A 25,726-nucleotide genomic window follows, 5' to 3' on the forward strand; every position below is an offset into this window, starting at 1 on the left:
ACACTTGCGCTGGTACTGAGCTAATTCGCGAGCAGCAGGCGGCAGGATGCGTGTTGCGTCTCGCTCTATATGAGTTCGGTGTCCTTCGATCGATAGATGGGGTTGTAGATCTGAAGCAGGACGGAGAGCTTTCTCTGAAGTGGAACGCTTCCCTTTGCTTGTCTTCGTTGCCTCCTCCTCCTTCTCCTCCACCGCTTTCTGTCTTTCTCCCACACTACTGCGTTGTAATCAAACCGCCGGCCCGCTGCCTCGTACTGCCCATTATTCAATTAGCCAAATGCTACGCACACATCCTGATGGCTAAGATAATTAGTGTAAAATGGTTATCCACACTGGCCAATTGGCTCTGCAATTCAAGGTGAATAGAATAATATCCAATTGTGGCAAATGTAATCTTTCTGAGGCTAATTTGGCAGCTAATGAGTCTGCTGTAGTCCGGGTAATTTATGGATGCCAGGTTAGGTAACAGATGCTGGTCCGAGGACTAGCGGCACTCTCTTGTCATACAATTACTGACACAAAACCCACAGGCCAATCAATCTGTAATAGGACGAATAAGAGGAAAGGAAATCTGGGCTCGCTTACAGGCGGCTGGAGACTTTTCTACTCCTAGGCTTCGTTAAATCTTGATCCAGTTTCTAGTTCTCTCTTCTGTAATATATCCATACAGGGACATTTTTTCCAAAGTGAAAATAAATGAATAAGGATTAGAGGGAGGCCCAGGAAGAGAATTCTCACAGTGCTCCCTGACAGTGCGCACACTCTTCACACCTGATTTTCATTTTCTGTAGAGCCGTTCTGATGGGATATCCCAAAAGTTTTTTTTCATTTTCAATATGACACGACGGTAAAGTGCGGGATATAGGCCGAAATGAAATAACGATCCCATAACGGCACCCCTAAGTAACTCTGCCGACTCTACAAGTTTCTGTTACCAAGTTATGAGAAACATCAGCGGCATGATGGCAGCAATCTTGACAGCTCGATTTTTTGACTAAGGGAGGACTTGTTATATATATATATATATATATATATATATATATACACATACACACACACACACACACACACACACACACACACACACACACATATACACGAACTTGAGTAGCATTCAAATGTTAATCCATAGGGTTTAATATGATGTTGGCCCTTTGCAGCTATAACCGCTTCACCTCTTCTGGGAAGGCTTTCCGTAAGGTTTGGGAGTGTGTTTATGGGAATTTTTGTCCGTTCTTCTAGACGCACTGGTGTTGGACGAGAAGGCCTGGCTCGCAGTCTCTGCTTTAATTCATCCCAAAGGTGTTCTATCGGGTTGAGGTCAGAACTACATGCGCAGTCATGTAGGAACTGGTGTGAGGTTGTTTTTCAGTCTTTGGGCTTGGCCCCCCCTTAGTTCCAGTGAAAAGAACTCTTTTTCTCTTTGTCCAAAAGACATTTTGAACAATTCCATGCTCCCAACTTTGTGGATGACCCCTTCCTGTTTCAGCATGACTACGCACCAGTGCACAAAGCAAGGTCTCTAAAGACATGGATGACCTCACAAATGTGCTTCTGGAAGACGTTTGGACAAACCTAATGGTTTGTCCTGATTTTTATTTCTTCTACATTGTAAAACATAATTTGAATAGTTGATACTGAGATGTTTTGTCTCAAGTTTTGTAGAGTCAGGGGTACCTCAGCAGGTGAGGCATTGGACTACAGTTCAGGAGGTCCCATGTTCAAATCCAACGACTGTCAGTTTGTCCCTGCTGGGCCCTTGAGCAAGGCCCTTAACCCTTAACTACTCACATGTATAACGAAATACAAATATAAGTCGCTCTGGATAAAGGCATCTGCCAAATGCCTAAATGTAAGCAAGATGGTTTTTTATGCTTGAATGATTCAAAGGTCACTGTGTGGTTTAACAAACAAAACAAAAAAAAACACTAAAACTGGTTAGGTACAGCGACTGGATGGAAATGAGAGAAAAAACATCCTTCAGGAATCCTGCAGAACTACAGTATAATAGAAATACAAGAAAGTCTGGCTCTTGAAAGAAAAATATGAGGAACTAGACTGTTAATTCACTGATGAAAGGTGTCATGGAAGTTTATATTTCTTAACCCACTGCAGATTACATTCACTTATAAATGACACGTGTACTTTTGCACCCGTTATAAAGTGCAGACAGGACAAGAATTTACATTTTTGTTAACTGGTACTCAACACCAGTAGTCCGATTATGGGTTTTTTTGTGTGACCTTAACTGAAAAGGAGAAAATACTCGAGAGCAGCGAGAAATATGTAAGTTGAAAGATGGAAAATATGTTGTTTGCCAAGTTCTCCGATGGTACGTCACTACTCGGCGAGCAAAACAGTTCCACTCATTACAAGCTGCTTGATTTAAAAAGGTGAGGGGGGAAAAATGTTAAATCCTTTCAAAAGAGAAAATGCTGCATCCTGTATAACATCAAGTTCCATAAAAAAAAAAGAAAGCTCTTATGTGTAGAAAGGAAGGCATGCAGCCATTAATAGCCTTTCTACTCACTCTCTCTCTCTCTCTATTCCTGCCTCAGCATCTGAGGAGGAAGCAGATTAAGGCAAAGTAATCTGTTTACACGCATTTGTGGAATCCCCATTTCTGCAGGCGCAGTGTAGCAAGCTGATGGGTAAGAAGGAAGCGAATCCTCCACCTGTGCTGCTCTCCGTGCGCTGGATACCTGCGTGGGAGACGCTCGACCGCTGAAAGCCTACATTTACCCACTTTGGCATAATTGCGGCGTTTACTCTCGGCCCGCCTAAGTGCTCCATTCATGCCGCTTCGCCTCGCCTGACGAGAGCCTCCGCGCAGGGGTTGATTGCTTTACAATAGCAGATCAAAATATTAGAGTGATTCCTCTCAGGGATCATAGAGTGTGTTTGACTAACACTATCATTAAGTTGTCCGTCAAGCAGCACACACAGAAAACTGAATGAATAGAAGAGTGGGGGAGAAAAAAAAAAAGAGGCCCAATTGTTACAGCAGTAAACGTACTGATGATCTGTTTATTCCAGATCATTAACTGCACTGACTGTTCAAGAAATGATTCTGCTCTAAACTATCAATTACCGAAATTATTAAATTGCCTCCAATTACGTTCATTACATTAACCTTAGTTAAATCCTTTTGCACAACAGTTCTGTTGATTTTACTAAAGCAGGCTGGTTAAACACATTACTGATACTTGATCCAAGAAGCATTAGGGTCTTTACTTATAGGTTAAACAAAGATTCCTTTTTGGGGTTTTTTTAGCAGGTCCACATGGATGTTCCATCAAACAGAACTGATGAAAAGAAAAGAAAAAAACATGTTCTGTCTAGACATATAAGGACATCTCTGGAAATATAGGATACTTTAAACCTAAGGCTTAGGGGAATCAGCATCTCGGCCCGACAAGCAAAACATGAACGGCACATCTGTGACCCTGTGGGTTCTGAGCAAAAGCAAGAACTCCCTGGTTATGCTTTATTTAATTGCCTGATTATATCCCGGCACTTTTGGCAAGCTCTAACTGCACCAGTTGGCCCATGGGCGGATGATGGTCAAGTTGAGAGATGCAAACTTTAGTCAGGAGCTGTGCGCTTGACTCACTCGCTGACCCGAGACCTCCACCTGCACCGGCAACGCTTCTTATCGTAGGACCCGGAGCACTCCTTGCTGAGCCGCTCGCCACAGCAGAAGGCCTTTTGACTCATGCCCATCTGGCCTGCTAGCACGTTAAGAGCACGCCAAGGTCCCTGCTAGCGCCACGCTACCTCGCCCGAGCGCATCGGAAAGCCTGCAAAGTTTCAGTGATGAACAAGTTCCGTTGCAGCACGACTGCATGTGGTTACTAAAGGAGATGACAAGTCAACAAGCCGCCTCCGAGTTCTCCCACGTGCGCACACGATTACACAAACACAGAAGAACATAATCACACCCCGGACGAGATAATATTTACACTATACTGATCGTTATATGTTATGTACACTTCCAAAAAATAATGTTCGATGCTTTCTTTTTTAAAGGTTTTCTATCCTAATCTATCTAAGGCCTATTAAAACTGATAATTGAGATTAATTATAGTTATCTGCCTAAACCTTACAAAACAAACCATACTACTACTCAGCTCTATTCGGCTGTTTTTTCCTCCAGGTCTTCTTTTAGTTGTGAATTTTTACCCGTGGTCTAAACGTATGACCTAGACTTCCAATTTATCTCTGTGTCATGTAGCTGAGCTCTCCAGAACATCCTGCTCCAATGTCGTCTGAGTCATTGGTGTGTCATGATCACCTGTGTACCTCACAAGGTGTGAGACGGCAAGTTGTGTTTTTTTAATAGCAGTGGGACATCGGTCTAGAGCTACTGCCAGATTTCATAAAAAGAACATGACAAGGGTATTCCTCCAACAGGATGGTGTCTGGTTGGGAGCTGGATAATCACCACACACTCCCAGGATCTCAGCCTTTTGATCAGGAACTACTACAATGGGTCAAGTCCTCATCTTGATGGTAAGGAACACATACACTTGGTGTAGATGAGGACTCGACCCTATCTACTAACGATAAATCTGTCTGGGAAGTCTGAATCCTGGATGTCTGATTAGAGCAAACTTGCTGGGTGTGTAGAGGCAACCACAGCACTGCACCGTAGCACCATGCTCATCATCATCTCTCTTGGGGCCCATAACCTTTTTTTTGCCTTTCTAAAGATGGAAAAGCACCAGGATCAACCACTGCACCCTACGAGACTCGTGTAGTGCTATCCCTAACTTGTCCAGAAGTCTTGGTTAGCACTCATGCCAGTAAAAAGAGTTGCAGTGGACACTTGGTGGTGAGGTGACTCAACGATAGGTTGACTTCAGTCAGTCATCTGTGCTTGTAGTCTTTTTTGCAATGTACACTGTCTGGCCTTAAATAACCAGACGTACACGCTAAAATGTCATGCATGAAAATTATTCTTTGTGATCTCAGAGTCCTGGAGTATGCCTGTGTAATCAAGGAGGACAAAAAAAAAAATCCATAGATGTGATATAACCTGGTCATTCAGTACGTCTCCTGAGTCTAGACCTGACCAACTGAAGCAACCCCAGATCATAACGCTGCCTTCAGAGGCGTGTACTGTAGGCACAATGCATGATGGGTAGGAAAGGGAAGCCTATGAAGCAATGGAACAGGGTCAATTTGAACTCATCAGACAACATGACCTTTTCCGTTGGTCCAAGTCGAATTTTTATGCCTCCTAACAAACTCACAACTTTTTTTCTAAAAAGTTTACTGTTAGTTCTTATCACTTTTACTTTTACTATTAAACATAGCTTTGTTTTTTTTGTTTTTTTATCCTTCCAGGTTTTGATAATGTATTGAGCCCAATTCCATTCATTTCAAATCTCCTTATTTGTTGTCTTTGCTTTTTCCTTTTAACATTTTTTTTTTTTTTTTTTTTTGAATGCCTGCTACACACAATGAGCTCATTGTCTAAGCAGAGGCTTACACACAGCTGGTAGACCATCAAAGCTGGGCTGGACACCCAACTCCTACTGAGACATACCACTTTACAAGGAATTTCTCTTCCTCATGGTACTATCAAGGGTCCACAAAACCATATTTAAATAGATCACTAGGGAACTGCTGAGTTTACGATGCCTGCTCGTGATTTGCTAGTAATGACACATCCCATTAGCCACCATGCCATTCATTTAACACAGAATTTCATCTTCGGCACAAATGTGCAATATCTTCTGTTCTTTCTGAACGACATCTCTCCTGTTCTTCATCTCTTTCGACTTCTTCATATCCCTCCTGCTGTCACATCGCTGTGCCAGCGCTTTAAATTCGCAGGCTTAAAAGGTGTCAGTTTGTCTTTCTTGATATCTGTTTCTGTTCACACACTGAGAAGAACCTGGTAATCTTATTAGGTCTTGTGGTGTTAACTCCTGCATGTGTTCACATTCAAACCCCTTAATAATGAACTACTGTTACACTGTGAAGAAGAATGGAAAAAAAAAATAGTAGGTCAAAGGAAATTTCCTTATTTGAATTTTAATAACGCATACTAGCTGTGTAATGATGAGTCCATCAAACCGCTCGCTTCTAAAACCTTGGGTCGATATTTGATATTTGAAGGAGTCTTTCACATATTTTGCAATGAAGCATCATTTTATACTAATTTAAATAATATAATTATAAAATTATAAATTAAATATGTGTCCTAAGCCATCAACCCTGATACTTAAAACTTTTTTCGGTGAATGAATCACAATATGAGTGTTATGGGCTATATAGCACTGTATAAGCACTATAAACATATGTTGTGCTGTACGTTGCATGAGGTTACAGCATAGTCCAGCAATGTCTTGTGCTTTAATACCAAAATGAAAACCTCTTCTGATACAAAAATCAAATGCGACAAATCGAGAAAAAGAAGCTCCTGACCTGGCCGGGTTTAATGTCCATGTATTGAAGGACCTCTTTCAGCAGAACTGGAGTGTGTGGTTCTTCTTGGTTCGGCTGCAAAGATGATTGCTTCGTGCTTCTTCTATGGCAGTCTGGCGATAAAGGAGAAGAGCCGGAGCAGAAACCAAGCTGAGGCTGGTTTGGCTTCCACCAGCGACGGCTATATTCACACTTGTGCACTCTCCACTTTCTCCGACAAGCCAAGCGCAGGGGCAAAGGCAAGCCATGACAGAAGAGCGTCATTTGGAAACTGAAAAAGGAATAAACAATAAAAAGTTTGGATTTTTCCTATAGAAAATCATCTACAAAAATAAAAAATAAATAAATACATATAGAGTAAACTCATAATAATGACAATGATAACCTTAATGAGTACACCACTGATTCTGCCCCGCTTAGCAGATTAAAAAAAAAAAAAGCTGATTCAGGATGTTAGACTAAAATGGATAAGGGCTAAACACTTAATCATTTACATTTAAGTAAAACTGAATCGCCTGCATCTGTTACCATTTACATGACTCTTGTTACCAAAAGCATATTTATCTCCGAATCAGGTTCAGAAAAATTATATCACCAAATACAAAGAGTGTTCGAACCAAACTGGGATTTTTGATTATGCAGAATACCAGAACACACTTATAAGAGAAAAACTCTTTATTTTTCTATATATCTATATTTTTTGCTTCACCAATGCACCCATCCAAGTGTTTCACTAGTAATTCTTTCTCAGTCATAATTAAACCACATAAATCACATCTGAAACGCTGGCGTTCCAGAAACTCCCTTAAAGGAAAAAACATGTGGAAATGACTTGGAATGAGGTCAGGACTGTACAGGGATGAGGTAATACCTCCAAGATGAGTTTCTGCAATGTGCAAGTGGTGTTCGTGTACCGATCCCACGGAAATATGCGCCTCTTCCTCCAGTTGGTGAAAAACTTATTAGTACATTTTCAAGGATCAGACATTAAACTCACTGAATGTTCACAGAAACGACCGCAACGGGCTCCAAGCCACCTCGACTGGAATCGTCATTTAAGTCATCCAAACATTTCAATTGCGCCGTTCAAATACGGCTAAAAGTCTCATCACCATACTGTGCTTTAAGTCTTTTGTAAATCTCAATCAGTTTTGTACCTTTGTCCATGAGAAATTTCACCCCAAGTCCCGGTTTGACTTGAACGGCCCTCGTACATCGGAAAACTTTCGTAGTAGTCCTTCCAATTTCGAATTTATACCAGCAAACCCTTCAAACACCAAATTCTACATAAACACTGAGGTTTTTGCTGCTCTCTCATTTGTTAGTGTCAGCCACACAAGCACCGGGATGTGTCTTGAAAGCTTGTCAATCGAAAAAAAATTGACAACTCCATGGTAACATCATGCCGCATTACCAAAAGTGATGACTCTGATAGAACCTGTAGCTGTCACCTGTTATTTTCAGGAATGCAAAATTTCACCAAAGGGGTTTGAGGTGATATTTGTCACTGTTGAAAAATCAAAGTGTTATTTGGTGCTTTGACGTCTCCAGATTATACCAGATGGCAGTTAAATCCATGACATTTAACACGTCTTTAGGTTTGTGATTTAAAATACAGCTCACAAAGGGGGTGGATGAGAAATGTATATGTACATATAAATCACAAAAAAAGAGTTTACATAAACAATAAGACAAATAAAAAAAATAAGCTACATGGCATGAATATCTTTTTAAGAATGTATTTTCTAAAAAACGCCCCATGGCATGAGTCGATGCCACATGTTGACATGTCTGCTTTTAAAACAATATGCATATAGAGATATACCACATGGATAAAATCTCAAATAAATATACATTTTTAAAAAGCTTGATTGAATGTTATTTTTAAGCAATAAATATGCAGACTAGCAAACGACTGGTAAATATCTATAGAATTTAATGACGACAACATAACAGTCATCATGATGGACACATTTGAGCTGAGGTTAACTGACAGCACTTCTAAAAAAATGGCCAGATACATAATGGTCATAACCAGGAGACATCGGCTGCTTTTCAATGGTGAATAAAATAATATTACATGATTATAGAGACAAAAAACACGTCGTCAATCAGTCTCGAGTTTTGAGACATTCTGGCAATAAACAGTTCAAAGTCGATAAAAGAGTCCATAAAAATTGCCGGTCGCCAAGTTACCAGTTTGCACCAATAATCAAAATAAATGATGCTCGCTGATAACAAGCTGCTACTGTTGAGCACCCTGGGGGCGGAACAAACACATCCTAGAGGGCATTTAATTTAACGAAGACTCGACTAGCACAGGCTGAGTCATCCGGGAAAAAATTATTTTATTGCTTTCCTGAAAATGATGAATTATAAAATGAAAACACAAACATCTCCACACTTATGAGAACCTAGGGTTCTTGTTTTTATTATTTTTTTAATTAGATTTTATCACATTTGTTATAAGTAATTGTTATTTGTAAGTAATAGAGATAGGGAAGAAATTCAGGTAAGAATTACGGGTCTTTTGGGTGGTGATTCACGCATTCACAAATCTCCAAAGTCTATTTTTTATCATTTATTTTTACGTTTATAGTCAATTAGGCGCTTCATTTTTCTAACTAATTATAAAATAATTAAAACATGTGTCCTAAGCCATCAGGTCCAGAATCGGACCAGAATCGTCCGGTTTTGATTCAGCTGATCAAGTCAAGTAGGTTTTTATTATCACTTCAACCATTTACAGTTTAGCACACAGTGAATTGAAACAAGGTTCCTCCAGGACTAAGATGCTACATACAACATAACTGAACAGAAGCTAACAGGCTAACGAAGAAACCCAACTAGCTGAGACACGACAGATTGACATGATAACATAAATTAACAACATAAATCAACAAAAAAAACTACCTAGCTAACTAAGAGACCTACTTAGCCGGCTAATGGGACAAAACAGATTGACATTTTAAGTTAACAGAGAGCTAGCTATGTGTTTTTATACAACAACAACAAAAAAAAGACAACATAAAGTGCGCGTGCGAATGTGCAAACGGAAGACTTTGGAGCGTTGAAGGTGAGAAACGTTACAGTTAGTTTATAACCCTACAGGTGAAACACACTGAACTATTTACACGTTTTCCTCCCGTGTGGTTAAAGTGAATTATTTCCCAAGTTTGTTAAGAATTAATAATTTTAATAATAATGGCGGATTTCAGAGGTACGTGTTGAAATGTTAATCTCTTGTATTTGACGTTAGTTTGTGTTGTTTAAACGCTGCGCTCGCTTTTTAAATATGAAAACTATTGTTAAAAGAAACGAGATACAGTAAATTACTCTTTAAAAGTTTTTTTGAAAGGTTTAAACATATATTATTTATAACATGGGGATGCTTCTAATATCGTGTCGGGAGGTGACCGCTGATTCCCAGCCCTAATTACAGGTATTAAAACAACCTGAAACACATTTTTTCTTTCAGGGACACTTTTTAATACCCTTAACTAACATAATGCACAAATTAACTCGACTTCTATCCTTTATAATAATAATAATAATAATAATAATAATAATATACAGGTATTATGTGGATAAATTGTTTCCCAAGAGATTTGTTTGATTTGAAAACGCTTACTAAATAATCAAATAAAAATCCCAGCGTGGTGTGTTAAAAAAAAATAAAGAAAAAATACGTATGCATGATATAATAAAAATAACAGTGAAGATGTGTTAATTTACTACTCGTTGTCTAAACAGCGACCACAGCACGCACGCACACACAACACTGAGCAGAGGAACATACTGTACCCTTACTGTACCACTCGGCAAACTGCAGCGCCATGTGTTTGGGTGCTGTGCACCTTCGAATTGGTCCCGGCTGCAACTTAAAACGAACTCGCGTTCCTACTGCATTCTGGATACGATACAATTTATATATATATATATATATACACCGCTCTGGATGAAAAGAAAAAGTGACCACTGACAAATTAACAGACCACTGTTTTTTTTTCTTACATGTATTGGTGGGATGAACAGTTTAGTTTCATCTTTTGTGAACTGCTGACAATATTTATTTATTTATTTATATTAATTCAAAATATAACTATTGTTATTTAGAGTGTATATTTAAAGGAACTGACAGCATCACAACACATCAAAATAACTCAAGATCATGCAGTATTTATTGGCAGAGCTTTATTAACTCAAATAAAACTAAATAGCCTACAAATAATTTGTAAACAAACTGTGTTAAGTCTTCGGCTTAATAGCATTACGGAATCAGTATTTGCGATTACAGCTTTCATGCGTTTCGGCTCTCCACCAGTTTTTCACATTGCCGTTGGGTAACTTTATACCACTCTTTTTGCACAGCTCAGCTTTACTTGATGGTTTGTGACCATCCATCTTCTTCTTGATGGCATTCCAGAAATAATGGCTAAGTAAATGGCTGTGGCCTTTTTTCTTCTTTTTCCCAGAGCTGTATGTATAATTTATATTGTTGAAGAAAAAAAAAAACACTTTTTGCCACCACACTTCTTGTGATGTCATACAGGGATGTTTTTTTCAATAATATATTCCTTGGGGGGATATATTATAAATACTGCATATTTAAACAAATAAGAAATTAAATTGTTATATAAATATTATTCTGTCAACAAAAAAATTCTATGAGAGCATTGGCACAAGTTGCTATTTCTGCATTTCTTTTGGATTTTTGCTTAAATAAAAAAAATCTTGTTTTTTATCAAAGGTTTGTTTCTTTTTTTTAGGTTTCTTTGTTTAATTTGTTTTAGGTATCGTTTCCTTGTATAATAAAAAAAAATCCAGGTGTGTCATTTATTTATTTTTTTAGAATTTGTTATGTGTTATTTACTGCTCTGTTTATTCTCCCTGTCTATATGGAAACATACTTTATTGATCCTAAAGGAAATTCCAGATATCCAGTAGCATTATAAGTAGCCCGCTGTATATGATACATACACTTAGTAGACACAGGGTAATGAAATAACTGACAGGAGTGCAATGCTAAGAACAGAAAGCTACAATATGTGTAAATATATATAAATAAAGCCACAATAAGTCACTAGTAATATAATAATAATAATAATCCTGATAAGTGAAATGACGTGACATGCAGTGCAACCTTCATGTGCACCTGTATTTATGACAAAGTGACAGCAGTGCAAATAATATTAATTGTGCAAGAAACAGCATGAAATTGACTGAGTCTTTGTTTAATGGCATGATTTTATTATTGAGTATTATGTAATACTGAGAAAATGCTGTTTTGTATGTTGTTCATTGTCGGCGTCTAACCAGATTTATCCAGGGGTAGCTCAGTAGTTAAGGCACTGGACTACGGTTCGGAAGATCCCAGGTTCAAACCCCACAACCACCAAGTTGCCACTGTTGGGCCCTTGAGCACGGCCCTTAACCCTCAACTGCTCAGATGTGTAATAAGATTTTTAAAAAAAAGTAAGTCGCTCTGGATAAGAGCATCTGCCAAATGTAATGTAAATGTAAGTAATAAGTAATAATCCTGTATACAAGGTCGCAGGGAGACTTGGGTCAATAGGCGAGGTACACTCTGGACAGGGTGCCAATCCATCAGACGGCAAACACACACATTCACACGCTCATTCACACACTACAGCTATTTGGGGACACCAATTAGCCTAATCTGCATGTCTTTGGACTGTAGGAGACAAACCTGAGGCAGGAATCGAACCCAGACCCTGGAGGTGGAGGAGGTGCGAGGCCATAGCGCCAACCGTGCCGCCAAGTATATTGTTGTGCTGTGAAAAAAATATATAAATAATTAAAATTCAATAAATTAAACAAAAATGTTAAAATGCTTTTGATTTGTTCAAGCTATTTTGGCTTTATAGCTGAGTGTATTTTGACAGGCTTTATCAGGCTGTAGTAGCTTTCAGTTGTCATTTAAACAAACCCGATGAGGCTGTAGTCATGTATTTCATCGATCTCCAGCGCTTTCATTGCACGGATATACTTTTAATTATGTCATGTCCACAATTTTATTATAAATAAATAAACAAACAAACAAATATGTGTACTGACGTTGGTCGTGGCGATGACGTCACGATCGCGCCCCGGACCCACACTGGCGGTGTCAGGTGACGTCACTGCCCCGTCGTCCAATCAGATGCCGAGTTTCCTGTTTCGCTCGAGTTTGAAAATCTTCGCGCTGAGAGCTGCGGCTGAACCCGTTATGAGCTCCGTTGTAGAGTCGGATATGTTTCCGGTTAAATAACTCATTCTGCTGAACGCTGGGGATATATAATTGTTTCAAAAGGTAAATATACTGTATACTGTATGTTAAAAAAATAATAATAAACGTGTACGGTACCGGGGTAGGCGTGTTACTGTTAGCTGTGTTAGCAAAGGCTTAACGTCCACAACAATGCTAAGCTAACTTCTCTATGCTAGCTCGGTAACATGAGCATGGGGTGGAAGCAAAACATTCATGCGTTTTTAATATATATGAATAACTTTAGCAGAAAATAGGTATAATGTTGTAGGATTTACAGTATATAAAGATAAGGACTTTGTCCTGTGTAGTTCTTATAGCTTCATCTAACACTATAGCAAACTAGCTGCATAAGACAGAAATACTCACTGATATGATAATGAGCAATAATTTATCCTTATTTATGGTGCTTATTTATCCCTAAGTCCTGCTTATTATTTTATTTAAATGTATCTCTAATATCAGCCCTATTAAAAGAAGTGCAGGAGAAACAAACACAAGAAGGAAAGGATAATAAATGTTATTTCATTAAATGATATCTAATAATTTGTGAGGTATGTGTGTGTGTGCATATATATATATATATATATATATATATATATATATATATAGTAATTAATGATCAGGACAATGTTTTGTCACAGAAACCATAAATCAAAGGTGCACAAACTTTTGCATGCAGCTTTAGCTAGGTTGTATTTAAAGCATTTGTTAGTTAAAATAAAAAAAGATTTGTATTTATTAGGTAACTATGTTACAAATATCACGTGGATTTGCTGTCTGTCTGATGGTCTCATGCGCGTTGTTGTCTTTGTGTGTTTTCAGTGGTTGACCTGAGCTTTAAACCAACGACCATGCCTGAAGGAGAAGTGTGCAGCCACGTGAAAGTGGTGGTCCGTGTCCGCCCTTTAAACACCAAGGAAACGGAAGGAAACTCTGGAAAAGTAGTGCGTGTGGTGGATAACCGCATGCTCATCTTCGACCCCAAAGAGACGGAAGTAACGTTTTTCCGTGGCCAGAAATCAGGAAACAGGGATCTGAGGAAACGAACGAATAAAGACCTGACGTTTGTGTTCGACCATGTCTTCGGAGAGGATTCGACGCAAATGGAAGTGTTCGAAAACACCACGAAGGGAGTGGTTGATGGAGTTCTGAACGGCTACAACTGTACAGGTGATGTCTAATATTGGTCTTCTATTGTGATGAAAGTGTGCTTTAAGTAGAAGTGTCACTAACAAGTGGTTTTCTTTTAGTCACACTGCTGTTTAGTCTCGATCCTGTGAGTTCTCATCACTTAGTGTGTAGGGCCACACCATCCTTGCTTGAATGTAGATCAGTGTTTTTCTCTATAGCAATTCTCTCACAAAACATTTATTGCACTCAAGATATGGGGGGAAAATAGCTTTTCCTCATTTTTACAACCTTTAAAGTGAATACAGTAATCTGAATGTTAACAATATTAATAATAAAAAACACATAATAAATAGCACCTGTCCTTTTGGACACTCAGCCAATGAAGGCACTTTTTTTTAATGCATTAGTTTAAATAATTGTATTAAATTTTTTTAGTAAATGTCGTGGAGTTTGTTAGGTAGTTAGAAGTTTAGAATTTTGTTTGCGTGAGTGTGTGAGACGTTTACCTTCTGCTGACTAAAATAATAATGCACACAATGATAAACGCAACATCAGAAGAAAATGTAATGGTATGATGCATGTGCATAAAGGAGAGACAGAGAGCATGCAAAGAAGACAATCAGAAACACCGTCAGCGCCAACGTTTGATTGGCTAGGACTGTCCCTCCTCTAGCCCCTGATTGACAGGCATTGAGCGAAGACAGTGTTGTAATACTGAGTGCAGGCTGGAAAAAGTACAGAAATACAATTTGATTGCTTGAGATAGTAAAACAGAGTTTTAGGCATGAAAATAATGATGCATGACTCCAACTTCACCATGTAAACTGACTAGTCTGTCTCCTTGTTACACGTCATATGAGTGACAGCAGAACGGCATAAATAAGGAAGAGAGAAGTGAATGAGTTTTATCACCCAATCATTCGTTAATCTCTGGCCTGATTGGTAAATTAGTAGTGTTTTGTGGTACACTGTGTGCATGTGTGTGACCAATGAGAGTGACTGATGGAACAATCTGAGATTGTTATCAAGTAAATAAGCGAACACGTGAATGAAGCGTGATCTGAATACAGGAGATACGCGAGAGTGAATCACTGACATTCAGAAATGAGTATTGAAGCATGATTAATTACGCAGCTCTAATTGTGTGTGTGGAAAAGCTTGTACTTTCACTACTTAAAACAGCCCTGGTGAATTTTTACACTGCAACTTCCCCAAGTGTTTAAGTGATCTTTGATTATGATTTTTAGCCGCCCGCATTCCTCTCAATGTTGACGCTTCAACTTCTTTCTTCCAGATTTTAATAATGTGTTGGACAGTTCTTAACCCCATTCTCGTAATGATATTTTCTTTTGCTTGACGCAGACAACTTTTTCTGTTATAAATATTTATAAAATATTTGGCAAGATAATTTGTTTGTTTGTTCGGCTATGTTTTGTGACTTTGAGAAGTCAGCAGTTATCGGCTGCTCTGACATCACAGGAGGATATTGCCAGTACAGTTATAATAGTGGTTAAGAGGAGAAAAACTATTAAACGTATCTTTAGGTAGAGCTGATTTTCAGCGGATGGGGCCTTCAGCAGGAAGTTAAACAGCATTGTGGGTATGGTATAAAAGAAATATAAATGAGCTGGATTGTTATTCAGGAAGTTTGAATGTCTATGATTTTTTACTCAGATGTTGCCTCAAGTTGGAAAAAAATATTTTTGAAAAATTGCCTGGTGTTGCTTCATACTTCTCAATTACTTTTTTTATTGTGTTTTCAAATTGTTGCTAAAACTTTGGTTTACAGTAGAGTCTCATCTCCCCTCCATTATATTTCTGACCACTCGGGACGGAGCGTGATCATTTCACCTAGACAAACATCCAGGTTTATATAAAATATAACCTACAAGCTTGCCGCTCCTGTGGTCATTTTATTGCTCTCCAGATGTGAGACTTTTATCGTTGCCGAGATGTGTAAATAAATATATACGCACACCCAACGTCCTCTTGGTAAACTAATCAGACCAGAATGGGATTTAAGGCAACTCGCGTCCCGTGTTTGTGTAAGTGATGTTTTGCAAACCAGCATCACGGTTTTACGATGCAAAATGCGTCAATGGATCGGTAAATGCAGCAAACACTATAAAGCGTTCCAGTATCAGGTCGCTGCAATAAAACCCATAATCTCATCACGGCACGTGCGCTCAGAGGACGGAAGGCTGCTTCGGAGGAAGCTTTTTGTTTAATCATTAATCATGTTAGCATATTGACCAAAAGCCGTAGTGTTTATCTGTAATTCAAATCATAATTGAAATCTATCGATTGGCCCGAGGTGTAGTTCTGCGTAAACCATGAGTGAGATGAAACCCGGGTGCCTTTTACATGATTAGTTTCATTCCGAAGGGAAACTGCAGGGAGATCTTATTCTTATATCAAACTTTTCTTTTCCTTTTTTTTTTCTCCTTCAACATTTAATAAAAGACATTCAGATGAGATCGATTCGTACATTTTCATCTGGGTCGTGGTTATAATCTACCTTTGTGTCTGTAAATGGTCTTTTCTGATTGTGCAGTGACTGCAATGAGCGTAGAGTTCCAGGTATTACTCAAGAGCATCGTTATTTTGCAAAAAGGAAAAACCTGTTATAAGAAAGAGAGAAAGAAATTGAAAGATCTCATATTTGCTGTATGTATACAGGATATTCAGAACGAAAGTAGTTGCCAGCTGTTTAATTATTTCATGTGATTCACCATTATTTGATTAATCGATCACTATCAGGATGAGCACAGTGCACTGTATTTACGTTCAACAGTTGAACTTTAGTATTCATTGTGAACTGGAAATCCCTGCAGAAAAGCAAAGGGTCGACTTATCAGGGCTTTTGATTGATGCGAGCTCTTGCATTACATACGCATGCAAGCCACAGGGAGAGAAATGAGACGCAATAAAATACAGGAGGGGTTGATATGAATGCTGATATATTTGCATTCAGACATTATTTTCGATTTGATATAGGGAGAAATGACACGCAATATTTTTATCAGGAATCTCATAAAAAATAGGATCCATTATTTAGATTAGCATCGTACTGATTAGTCAGAGGTACACTATATTGCCAAAAGTATTCGCTCGCCTGCATTCACATGCATATGAACATGAGTGTGTTTGTGGGAATTTTTTTTTTACCATTCTTCCAGAGGCGTATTTGTGAGGTCACTGATGTTGGACGAGAAGGCCTGGCTCGTCCCAGTCTCCGCTCTAATTCATCCCAAAGGTATTTTATCGGGTTACGGTGCAGGCCAGTCAAGTTCTTCCACACCAAACTTGCTCATCCATGTTTTTATGGACCTTTGCTTTGTGCACCGGTGCGCAGTAATGTTGGAACAGGAAGAGGCCATCTCTAAACTCTTCCCATAAAGTGAGGAGCGGGAAATGTTTTTAAGCATGAAGAGTTCCTTCTCTTTCGCTGGAAGTAAGGTGCCGAGTCCAACTCCTAAAAAAAAGAAAAAACACACCAGTTCCAACATGACCAGTGCACAAAGCAACGTCCATCGTATTAAACCCTATGGATTAGGAATTGGATGTCACTCAAGTTCATATGCATGTGGAGGCAGGCGAGCAAATACTTTTGGCAGTATAGTGTATGTCAAAGTGATGATTGAAGTAGTTGTAGTTGTTGAACATTTATTTAGGGTTTTGCTAATGGGAAAAGTTATGAAAATTTTTCTTACGTCAGAGTATGATGATTGTTTCAATTGCCGTTCGAGTCAAACCTGGATTGACGTTTCTCATGAATTAAGTTGTAAAAGCGATGAACATTCAAAGACAGCACTGTAATGACGTGCATCTGTGAATGGTGATCCCGGCTGAAGTGGCTAGGAGTCCACTGCAGGCATTCCTGCGATCATTTAGCGTCCGTCTGTGGGAACTGTACACACAATTATTCACAAACACCACTTGCACATTACAGGAATTCGGTTGGAAGATATTGCCACATCCCCAGTACAGCCCATGCCATTTTCACATGTTTGGAACATTAAAGGAGTTCCTAGGAGGCCTGTGTTTCAGACATGAAGCAGGAAGTTTGATCATGGCTCTGGCGTACTGAAAAACTTTTTTTACCTTGATGTTATCAAAGCACTAGTGAAAGACTGGGATAAGTGTAGCAGAGAATTATGTAGAGAAATAAAGGTAGTTTTTACTCTCATGAGTGTGTTCTGTTATTCTGGATGATCAAAAGACCCAGTTTGATTTAAACTCCTCACAGGTTTGAGCACTTTACAGTTCTGCCGTGAAGATGGAGATCATCATTCTTATTGAATTCATTGTGTGTGTGTAGTGTTTGCTTATGGAGCCACCGGAGCGGGGAAGACACACACTATGTTGGGCAGCAATGAAAACCCAGGTGTGATGTACCTCACTATGAAAGAGCTCTTCAAAAGAATGGACCTAACCAAGGATGAGAAAGTGTTCGAGCTGGCGTACTCTTATCTAGAGGTAATTAGGGGACTGGGATCTGCACCAGTGTTCATTTGTGCATTTTAGTAGTATAGTAGTAGTTTGATGATGATCATAATGCTTTTTTATTTATTTTATTTTTATTTATTGATTACTATTATAAATTGACTGTTTTTCATGATATTTTGTCAGAACGCTTTATTCGTGTTTATTATTTTGATTTAAGTTTAAATAAGTTTAAATATTACATAAAACAGATTAATCATACTTGGCTAATTACATTGTGATTAATCATACTTTAATTAAATATTAGCAAATTTGCACTTATCTTGCAATAGTATAGGTAGAATAGTATGTTTGTTTATTATTAATGTGGCACATTTTACTTGTACCATGAAAGTAAAAAAAAAAAGTTATACTATATATAATGCAAGAAGCAAACAGTGGGATTGATTGATTGATTGATTGATTGATTGATTGATTGATTGATTAAAAGTCCCTCCTGATTTTAAACAAATCCAGTCTGTCTCCAAATTCTTGTTCATAATGAATTTTATAAACGCAAATCCTTCACGAAGCATCGTTTGTTTCTGAATAAACAGGTTTATAATGAACAGATTCGCGACCTCCTGGTGAACTCGGGTCCACTCGCCGTGCGAGAAGATGGTACAAAAGGAGTGGTGGTCCAAGGCCTGACTCTTCACAAGGTATGTACGAGTCCGAGAGAGGGAAAGAGAGAGTGCGCTAAACCATGATTTACCCACTTTTTGACCTGCAGTTTGCTTAAGTTTAGTGGTGAGCCGTTCGGGTTAATATGAAAATGCCATTCAGAATAGCAGGGTGAGAAGTCTGAGATGAGACTATTAGCATAAATAGGTTGGGGTGTAATGGGATGCAAAAGTCACGGTTTGGTACGTACCTCAGGTTTGCTGTCACAGTCTGGTGCAAAATTATTAAAAAGTCTAGTGGTAAGAGCCAAGTTGTAACTAAGAAACTTGTAAACGTTGTACAGTTTTTTACAACAAAAAAGTGCACTATTTGCTACTGGTGATGGCACTGTTACTATTTTGCATAACTTATATCATGACTGCTCACAGAATTGAAATAAACCAAGTAAAACTTCTTACCTTTACTGTAAGAAGTCTTGACCTTTTTTTTTTCTTTCTCTCTTAAAGTTAAGACATAAGACGCACTGAGAAACTTCACCGGTGCTCATCATGAAGACTTTCCTAAGTCAAAAAAAGAAAATGTGGAGAGCACAAACAAATGTTAACAGTTTAAGATGTTGTTGCTACGGAAACCTTAATGTATGAGAATGAACATGCTAATCACTAACCTGTGACTTTCTTTGTAGCTGGGACTGCTGTCTGATCTGCTGTAATCGAATATTAATTAACACCTTCTAACCAATCGGATTATAGGGTCAAGTCAGGATGTGGTGTTGCTAATGATTGGGTCTGGATTTTAAATAGTTATAAATCAAAGTAACTCTATCTGCTTAATTTATGGGTTGAATACAGTGTTTGACGGTGCTTGACAGTTAAATAATTTCTGCAGATATGTGAGAAAACCTGAGGAGTGCCTTGGAAAAAGCCTAATCATGTTTGCCTAAATTAAATACTTTTAAATATTAAACGAAGCGCTTTCTGCGATGAACAGATACCAGCCCTAACCTGTGCGATTCATTTTGCATGTAATGTTTGAGTAGAGACGTATCATGAACGTTAATGCTCAGTGAGGTTTTCTTCTCGGTTACAGCTGAGAAGGTTTCCTTACACATCCTCTGTCCATCCATTTCTTTTCCTTACTACTAAATGACATGTTTATATAGTCACTTGGCGACTGTTCATCCTTTTTGCGTATGATACAGTTCCTCTCGTCAGCGCAATAACAATCATTGAATTTAAATGAACCGGCACCGTGCAAGTCCTAACCTTTAGACTAATCTTCCTCTCTCAGTTTTTGAGTCTTTGCTAATCTCCAACTCTCAGTCGCAGAGCCCAAGGTAATCTCCTAGTCTTACTCTCAGAATCTCTACTCTTGAATTAGGTCTGCAAACCAAAGTATCCTTTATTAAAATGTGAAAGATGGTATCTTGAAGTGCGGCAGAAGGATTTGGAAAAGTTCTGATACATATGGGAACGGTTTGGTTGTGTTTCTGTGTGTATGTGAACGAGATGTGTATACTTGGGCTGGCTTGACTCTCTCTCACCTTGATTGACTTGACCACAGACCACTAAGAGCAGCCATTGATTGTTTTGTGTTGATCTCTCTCTGCTTTGTAGTCTGAATCCGCTGAGCACATCCTTGAAGCTCTGGATTTCGGTAACAGAAATAGAACGCAGCACCCTACTGACGTGAACGCCTCGTCCTCGCGGTCCCATGCCGTGTTTCAGGTAAATAAACGTCTCGCCACAGCGCCAGACGAAACGCACCCGTCTAAACGCACATTCTCATAATGCAACATAAAGGTTGTTATGGTGAATTTGCTGCCTATTTCTTTTCCCCCATTTTTTTGTTCTATTCATCTCTTCCATCACCCCTTCCTCCTTTAAAAAAAAAAAATAATATGCTGTTCATCTTTTTAATCTTACTTTGGTATTAAAACTACACTTGCACGATATCTTTTGGTTTCTTCCGTTATTCCTCTTAAAGCCCACGCAGTTTAGCACAAGAACACAGTCTGCTGACGGTTGCAATTTCCATGATCGAACCCGACATTATACTTTTTAATCTCTTAATAGATATGTTTAATTCCTAATGCATATCCTTTCTGCATGATTATGCAACAGTTGGATGGAAAACGCAGTGCAGATATGTAGTATAACCGCACCGGGATGTTTGTATCACCGTGTGTGTGTGCGCTCAATATAAAATCCCAGCAACACTTTTTATTACACTGAGTGGGATACTACACGTACTACGGGCTTTTAGTCAGTCTGCGTGTTGCATGGCAACGCACAACGCTCTCCAGCTGCGGCTTCTTTTGGAATTATGTCTCTGAAATGTCAGTTACTCATTATTAATTAGTTGTTTAAAGAACAGAGGGATAAAAGCAATATTGCGATCGTGCCGTTGTACTGAATATCAGCGTGAAAACCGAGCTCCCGTGTCTAAAACATAACGAAAGTCCCTTGAGTTAGCTGTTACTATAGTAATAATGGTGTATTATTATGATGTCTACTGTCTGCGCTGAGGGGACGCTTTATTAAATTTATTAGTGGTGCCTGTATTATCTTGCAGGTTTATTTCTCTTAAAAAAATTTTTTTTTTCCTTTTTATTCTTCTTCCATACAAACTTTGGGGCGTAACTAGTTTGTCCTGCATCGTTTGCCGCAGGCCCATGAAAGCAGTGTCAAATCGTGCTGCTTATTTAAGAATGGGGTGCTATGACTTTGGAGGAATGGGAGGTGGGGTAAATTGCCGCCCAAAAAATCCCATAGACTTAATAATATAAGTTGTACCCCTGGGGCAGAAGACGTGCCCAAATTTTACTTATATATTATATATACGTTATATTATAGTAGAGACATGCGGGTGAGCTCATTTTTCTCAACCAATCAGTCTCTGAAGATTATTGTGAAGCTGTCAGGCCACGCCCTAGCAACCACTTTAAAGCACCTTAGCAACTGAACATTTGTAGTCTGTCATTATAAACAGATTTAAGTTAAACATAAGTGGTGCTTTGCCACGGCAAGCACCACTTATGTTTTCCTTGCAATAAGGTGCTGCAATGCAAATACTTTAATCAATAAAATATATTAAAAAAGAAAAAACGAGAAGCGTTTTAAGTCTCCACTTTGATCACTCTTCATACCATACCATGCTTTTTAGCTGTATGCTAATGCTAGCCTATTTCTTCTTACTAGCTATCTTATTTAAAGAGTTGGGTTTTTCAGTATTTTGATTGGCTTGATTCAGCCTGCTTACAGTTAAATTTCACAATTCACCTGTTCAAACCGTGTATGAAAGGCAAGGTTTCACTGAAGGTTCTGTGCGTTCGTCCGTTAGAGTAAATCAGTGTGCTGCGTGCATCTCACCCATTTGACATCGTAAATAATATTGAAAATCTTTATCAGGATGGTCAGTATTGATAGGGTGGTGGGCCGCCACACATAAATCAATGTATGAGAAACACTGCAAAGTCCCTTAAGGTCTTTTTTTTCCCCCCCCCACTCCTACACTCGTCTTCCTGGACAGATTTACCTGAGGCAGCAGGAAAAGACAGCTTGTCTTAATCCAAACGTACGCGTGGCCAAGATGAGTCTGATTGACCTGGCCGGTTCAGAAAGGGCCAGCGCTACCAACGCTAAAGGAGCTCGCCTCCGGGAAGGAGCCAACATCAACCGCTCTCTCCTCGCCCTGGCCAACGTCATCAACACGCTCGCCGACCCAAAGGTAACTATCGCCTTCACACCTGCGCCGAGCAGGAATGCCTGAGGAATGTGGTTGTGTTTCACACTTAGAGTAATTGTGTTTAGTTTCCTATAGCACTTTTTTTTTTCCTTTCCTCCAGCTCCTTGTTTCTACTGACAGGTGAGCCATACTGTGCCTAAGTCCTTGTGTTTTACAAACTATAGCATTTGATTGGTCCAGCCTAATCAACACAGTCACTTTTGTTAATATTGTGCAAAACAGAGGCTTTATCATTCTAAAAATAAATCCTAAACTTAATAAAGCTGAAATAAAGGAGTAATAAGCTGAAGTTATAAAAATGTTAAGTTTGTTTAAGGACACACACACACTTTTTATTTTTTTTGTCATTCAGTATTGTTCTTATGCTAATCACATCCTGGGAGACTGAAAATTCAGCAAGAAAATGGGAATAAATTATTTACAACGCATGCTCTATATGTTCACTTTTACACAATTTTCTCAGGAATTGTATTTTAGTTTATGTTGTATTTGATTATGTTGTATATTTTAATATATATATATATATAAGACATCGTGTACAATTTTCTAACATTACTACATTGTCATTAATATAAAAAAAGTAATAAATTAAAACAGTAAGAGTCATGATGTATACAAGTCATGGGGTGAAAATGGTTAAAAAAAAAAAAAAAAAATTGTTTTATCACTTACTCGCTCACTTAATCAGCATCTATACCGCTTAATCCTGTATTCAGGGTCATGGGGGGTCTGGAGCCTATCCCAGGATACTTAATGCACAAGGCGGGGTACACCTTATAAGGGGTGACGATCCATCGCAGGGAACACACACACTCATTTACACATTTGGGAACACCAGTTCAATCCTGATCTGCATGTCTTTGGACTGTGGGAGGAAACCGGAGTACCCAGAGGAAACGCACCAAGCACAGGGAGAACATGCTGGAAATCGAACCACGGAGGTACAATGCGACAGTTCTAACCACTGAGCCACCGTGCCACCCGATCGGTTTGTATTTTACGTCATTTATTGTGACCTTTACTTGCTGAGGGGTGGTCGAGTCAAACCTGGCCTCGTGATGAAAGTTCCCGCGAACGAAGGCATAAAGCCGACACAAGACAGAAGACGTAAAGCACAGCACAGTGATGAGACTCAGCAGTAAAACGTTTTAACGGTGCAAAGTTTTTAAAGGATTCCATACGCCAGTGGATGACGGGCCTGGGTGAGGTGGCTCGAAGCCAACTGCAGTCGTTCCTGTAAACATTCATCTTAAAATCTACAAGTTCAGAGGAGACACTTTCCAGTCTGTGGGTATCGTACACACCATCATTCAAAAACAGCGCTTGCATAGTGCTGACCTTCCTCCAAGAGATTTCACCATGTTTGAGACATTTTAAAGGAATTCCTGGGATTTAATAAAGAGCATTTTGGATAGCAGACAATGGGCCTCGAACTCCCTTGTGTCTCCTGTAAACATTCTTCAGCACACAAGAGGCCGGGGTCAGTCGGGTTTGTGTCCCAGTGTGGCACGCTCTTCCTGGCATCCGCTCCCAGGGTATCAGTCTCCGACTCTCCACTTCTCCTTTCGGGCTGAACTGATGCTATCTGCACTGGGAGAGCTACACCTCTCTTAGCCTGGCCTCTATTGTCTACACTAATCCCTCTCCTCAGGGGCCTCTGTTTGTGTGTGTGTGTGTGTGTGGGATCCCTGTCTGTGCACTGCTCTTGGCTCCAGTACGCCGCCGCCACACACTCTGCGTTCATCCGTATCCGGATTTTCCCGCGCCGAAAGGGATGGAGAGTAATTTATATCCGATCCCATTAGCGCGTGACTGCTATAGATTGTAGTCTCACAAAATGCTGTTAAATCTGCCTGTAAGTGTTTCACGTCATTAGCCGTGATAAACTGCTTTTCTGTTTGTTTTAGAGGACTGGCCACAGCTCAGCGAGAACACACATTGTTTTTCTTCTGCCCTTTTCTCAATAGCATTATAGAGATAATTGTTTTATTTATGGGTTACGAGATCGGTTTTGTCATTTGGATTGTATAAAAGGAATGTGCTTTAAAAAAAAAAACAGCCAACCAGCTTATTAAATCTTTATCTACGGATTAATTATTGTAAGTTGTCCTTGGTTTATGTTTTTGGTAACGAAGGTAGTTTCACTTTAATAAGATGTAAAAGTCATTAAAAGTGTCAGGTGTTGGTAAGCGTTTGCGTGTTTTGGTGTTTAAGAGGAGCCTTCAGACAGGTAGGAATTAGATCTGTTAGAGGTGACCCCTGACCTTTCCTCATGGTTTGAGAGACAGCCTGTGGTTGGTATTTATTTTTCAACATAATGTATGTGATAAACGCTGTGGGTGTATGGAGCAGGTGATTATCGAGCGATAATCAGAACCACACCGCGATTCCTGAGCCGACTTTGGCAGGTCTAATTTACGCCGCCGAAAAAGGCGAGGCGTGTTTTTCCTTCCTTTTTTTTTTTTTTGGCCCAGGGTAGGATAAATGTTTCAACAGCAGGTAAACTCGTTGAGACGTGCACGTGCAAGGAAAGTCATTTTTCTTCTCCTAGATGCATCGGGAAAGACTGGGTCGAAGGACTTTTCGCAACTTTCGAATTTGCTTTCAAGAGCCGACATCCAAGTAATTTTCTCTTGTTTGTTCGCTTAGTTTATTTGTCAGCGCAGGGCCTTGTTTGTTTTTTTACAGCGCAGGGCCCTGTAAGGCTATCTTATAATCTTAGCAAAGTGTTGGCTCTTTTTCCCCTCTCTTTTCTTTTGCACCCATCGTGTTTGTTTTTGTTCCTCCAGTCCTGTGGTTAGTTTACGGAATAGGCTTTCCCAAGAAGTTTTTATATATTTATTTATTTTTGCGTGATTATTTGTTTTGCACAGCCAATCCCCCAATCATGATACGTCTCTACTCTCTCAATACTGTATAGATACGTTTAAATCGCAAAAAGGTTAATCTGTGTGTGTGTTTGTGTGTGTTAGTGTTCGTATCAGAGGGGAGTAAGGCGATCAGGTTTGTCCCTGTCTCTGGGCCTCCCTGCAG

The 25,726-nt window shown here is 39.2% G+C and overlaps 2 protein-coding genes across 5 annotated transcripts in view; one reads left to right on the forward strand and one right to left on the reverse strand.

The window, feature by feature from the left end:
• Positions 1–12,225, reverse strand: part of mettl15 (methyltransferase like 15) — an 81,592-nt gene extending 69,367 nt beyond the window's left edge. The window contains exons 1-2 of one of the 4 annotated variants that reach the window (XM_053493418.1): positions 12,146–12,225; positions 6,436–6,706 (exon numbers count right to left, since the gene is read on the reverse strand). In XM_053493418.1, coding sequence (XP_053349393.1) covers positions 6,436–6,699 — 264 coding nt within the window. In that variant the 5' untranslated portion in view covers positions 6,700–6,706; positions 12,146–12,225. Of the gene's footprint in view, positions 1–6,435; positions 6,707–10,234; positions 10,305–12,145 lie in introns of those variants that run through there. The other 3 variants (XM_053493420.1, XM_053493421.1, XM_053493422.1) reach the window with 3 other exon arrangements.
• Positions 12,226–12,628: 403 nt separating this feature from the next.
• The window catches only part of kif18a (kinesin family member 18A), a 28,735-nt gene continuing 15,637 nt past the window's right edge, over positions 12,629–25,726 (forward strand). Inside the window, exons 1-6 of the mRNA XM_053491470.1 lie at positions 12,629–12,748; positions 13,529–13,876; positions 18,159–18,316; positions 18,880–18,984; positions 20,563–20,673; positions 22,478–22,675. Of these exons, the coding sequence (XP_053347445.1) occupies positions 13,558–13,876; positions 18,159–18,316; positions 18,880–18,984; positions 20,563–20,673; positions 22,478–22,675 (891 nt within the window). The 5' untranslated portion in view covers positions 12,629–12,748; positions 13,529–13,557. The remainder of the gene's footprint in view (positions 12,749–13,528; positions 13,877–18,158; positions 18,317–18,879; positions 18,985–20,562; positions 20,674–22,477; positions 22,676–25,726) is intronic.

This window comes from Clarias gariepinus, chromosome 3 (genome assembly GCF_024256425.1).
Source record: "Clarias gariepinus isolate MV-2021 ecotype Netherlands chromosome 3, CGAR_prim_01v2, whole genome shotgun sequence".
Lineage (NCBI taxonomy): Eukaryota > Metazoa > Chordata > Actinopteri > Siluriformes > Clariidae > Clarias > Clarias gariepinus.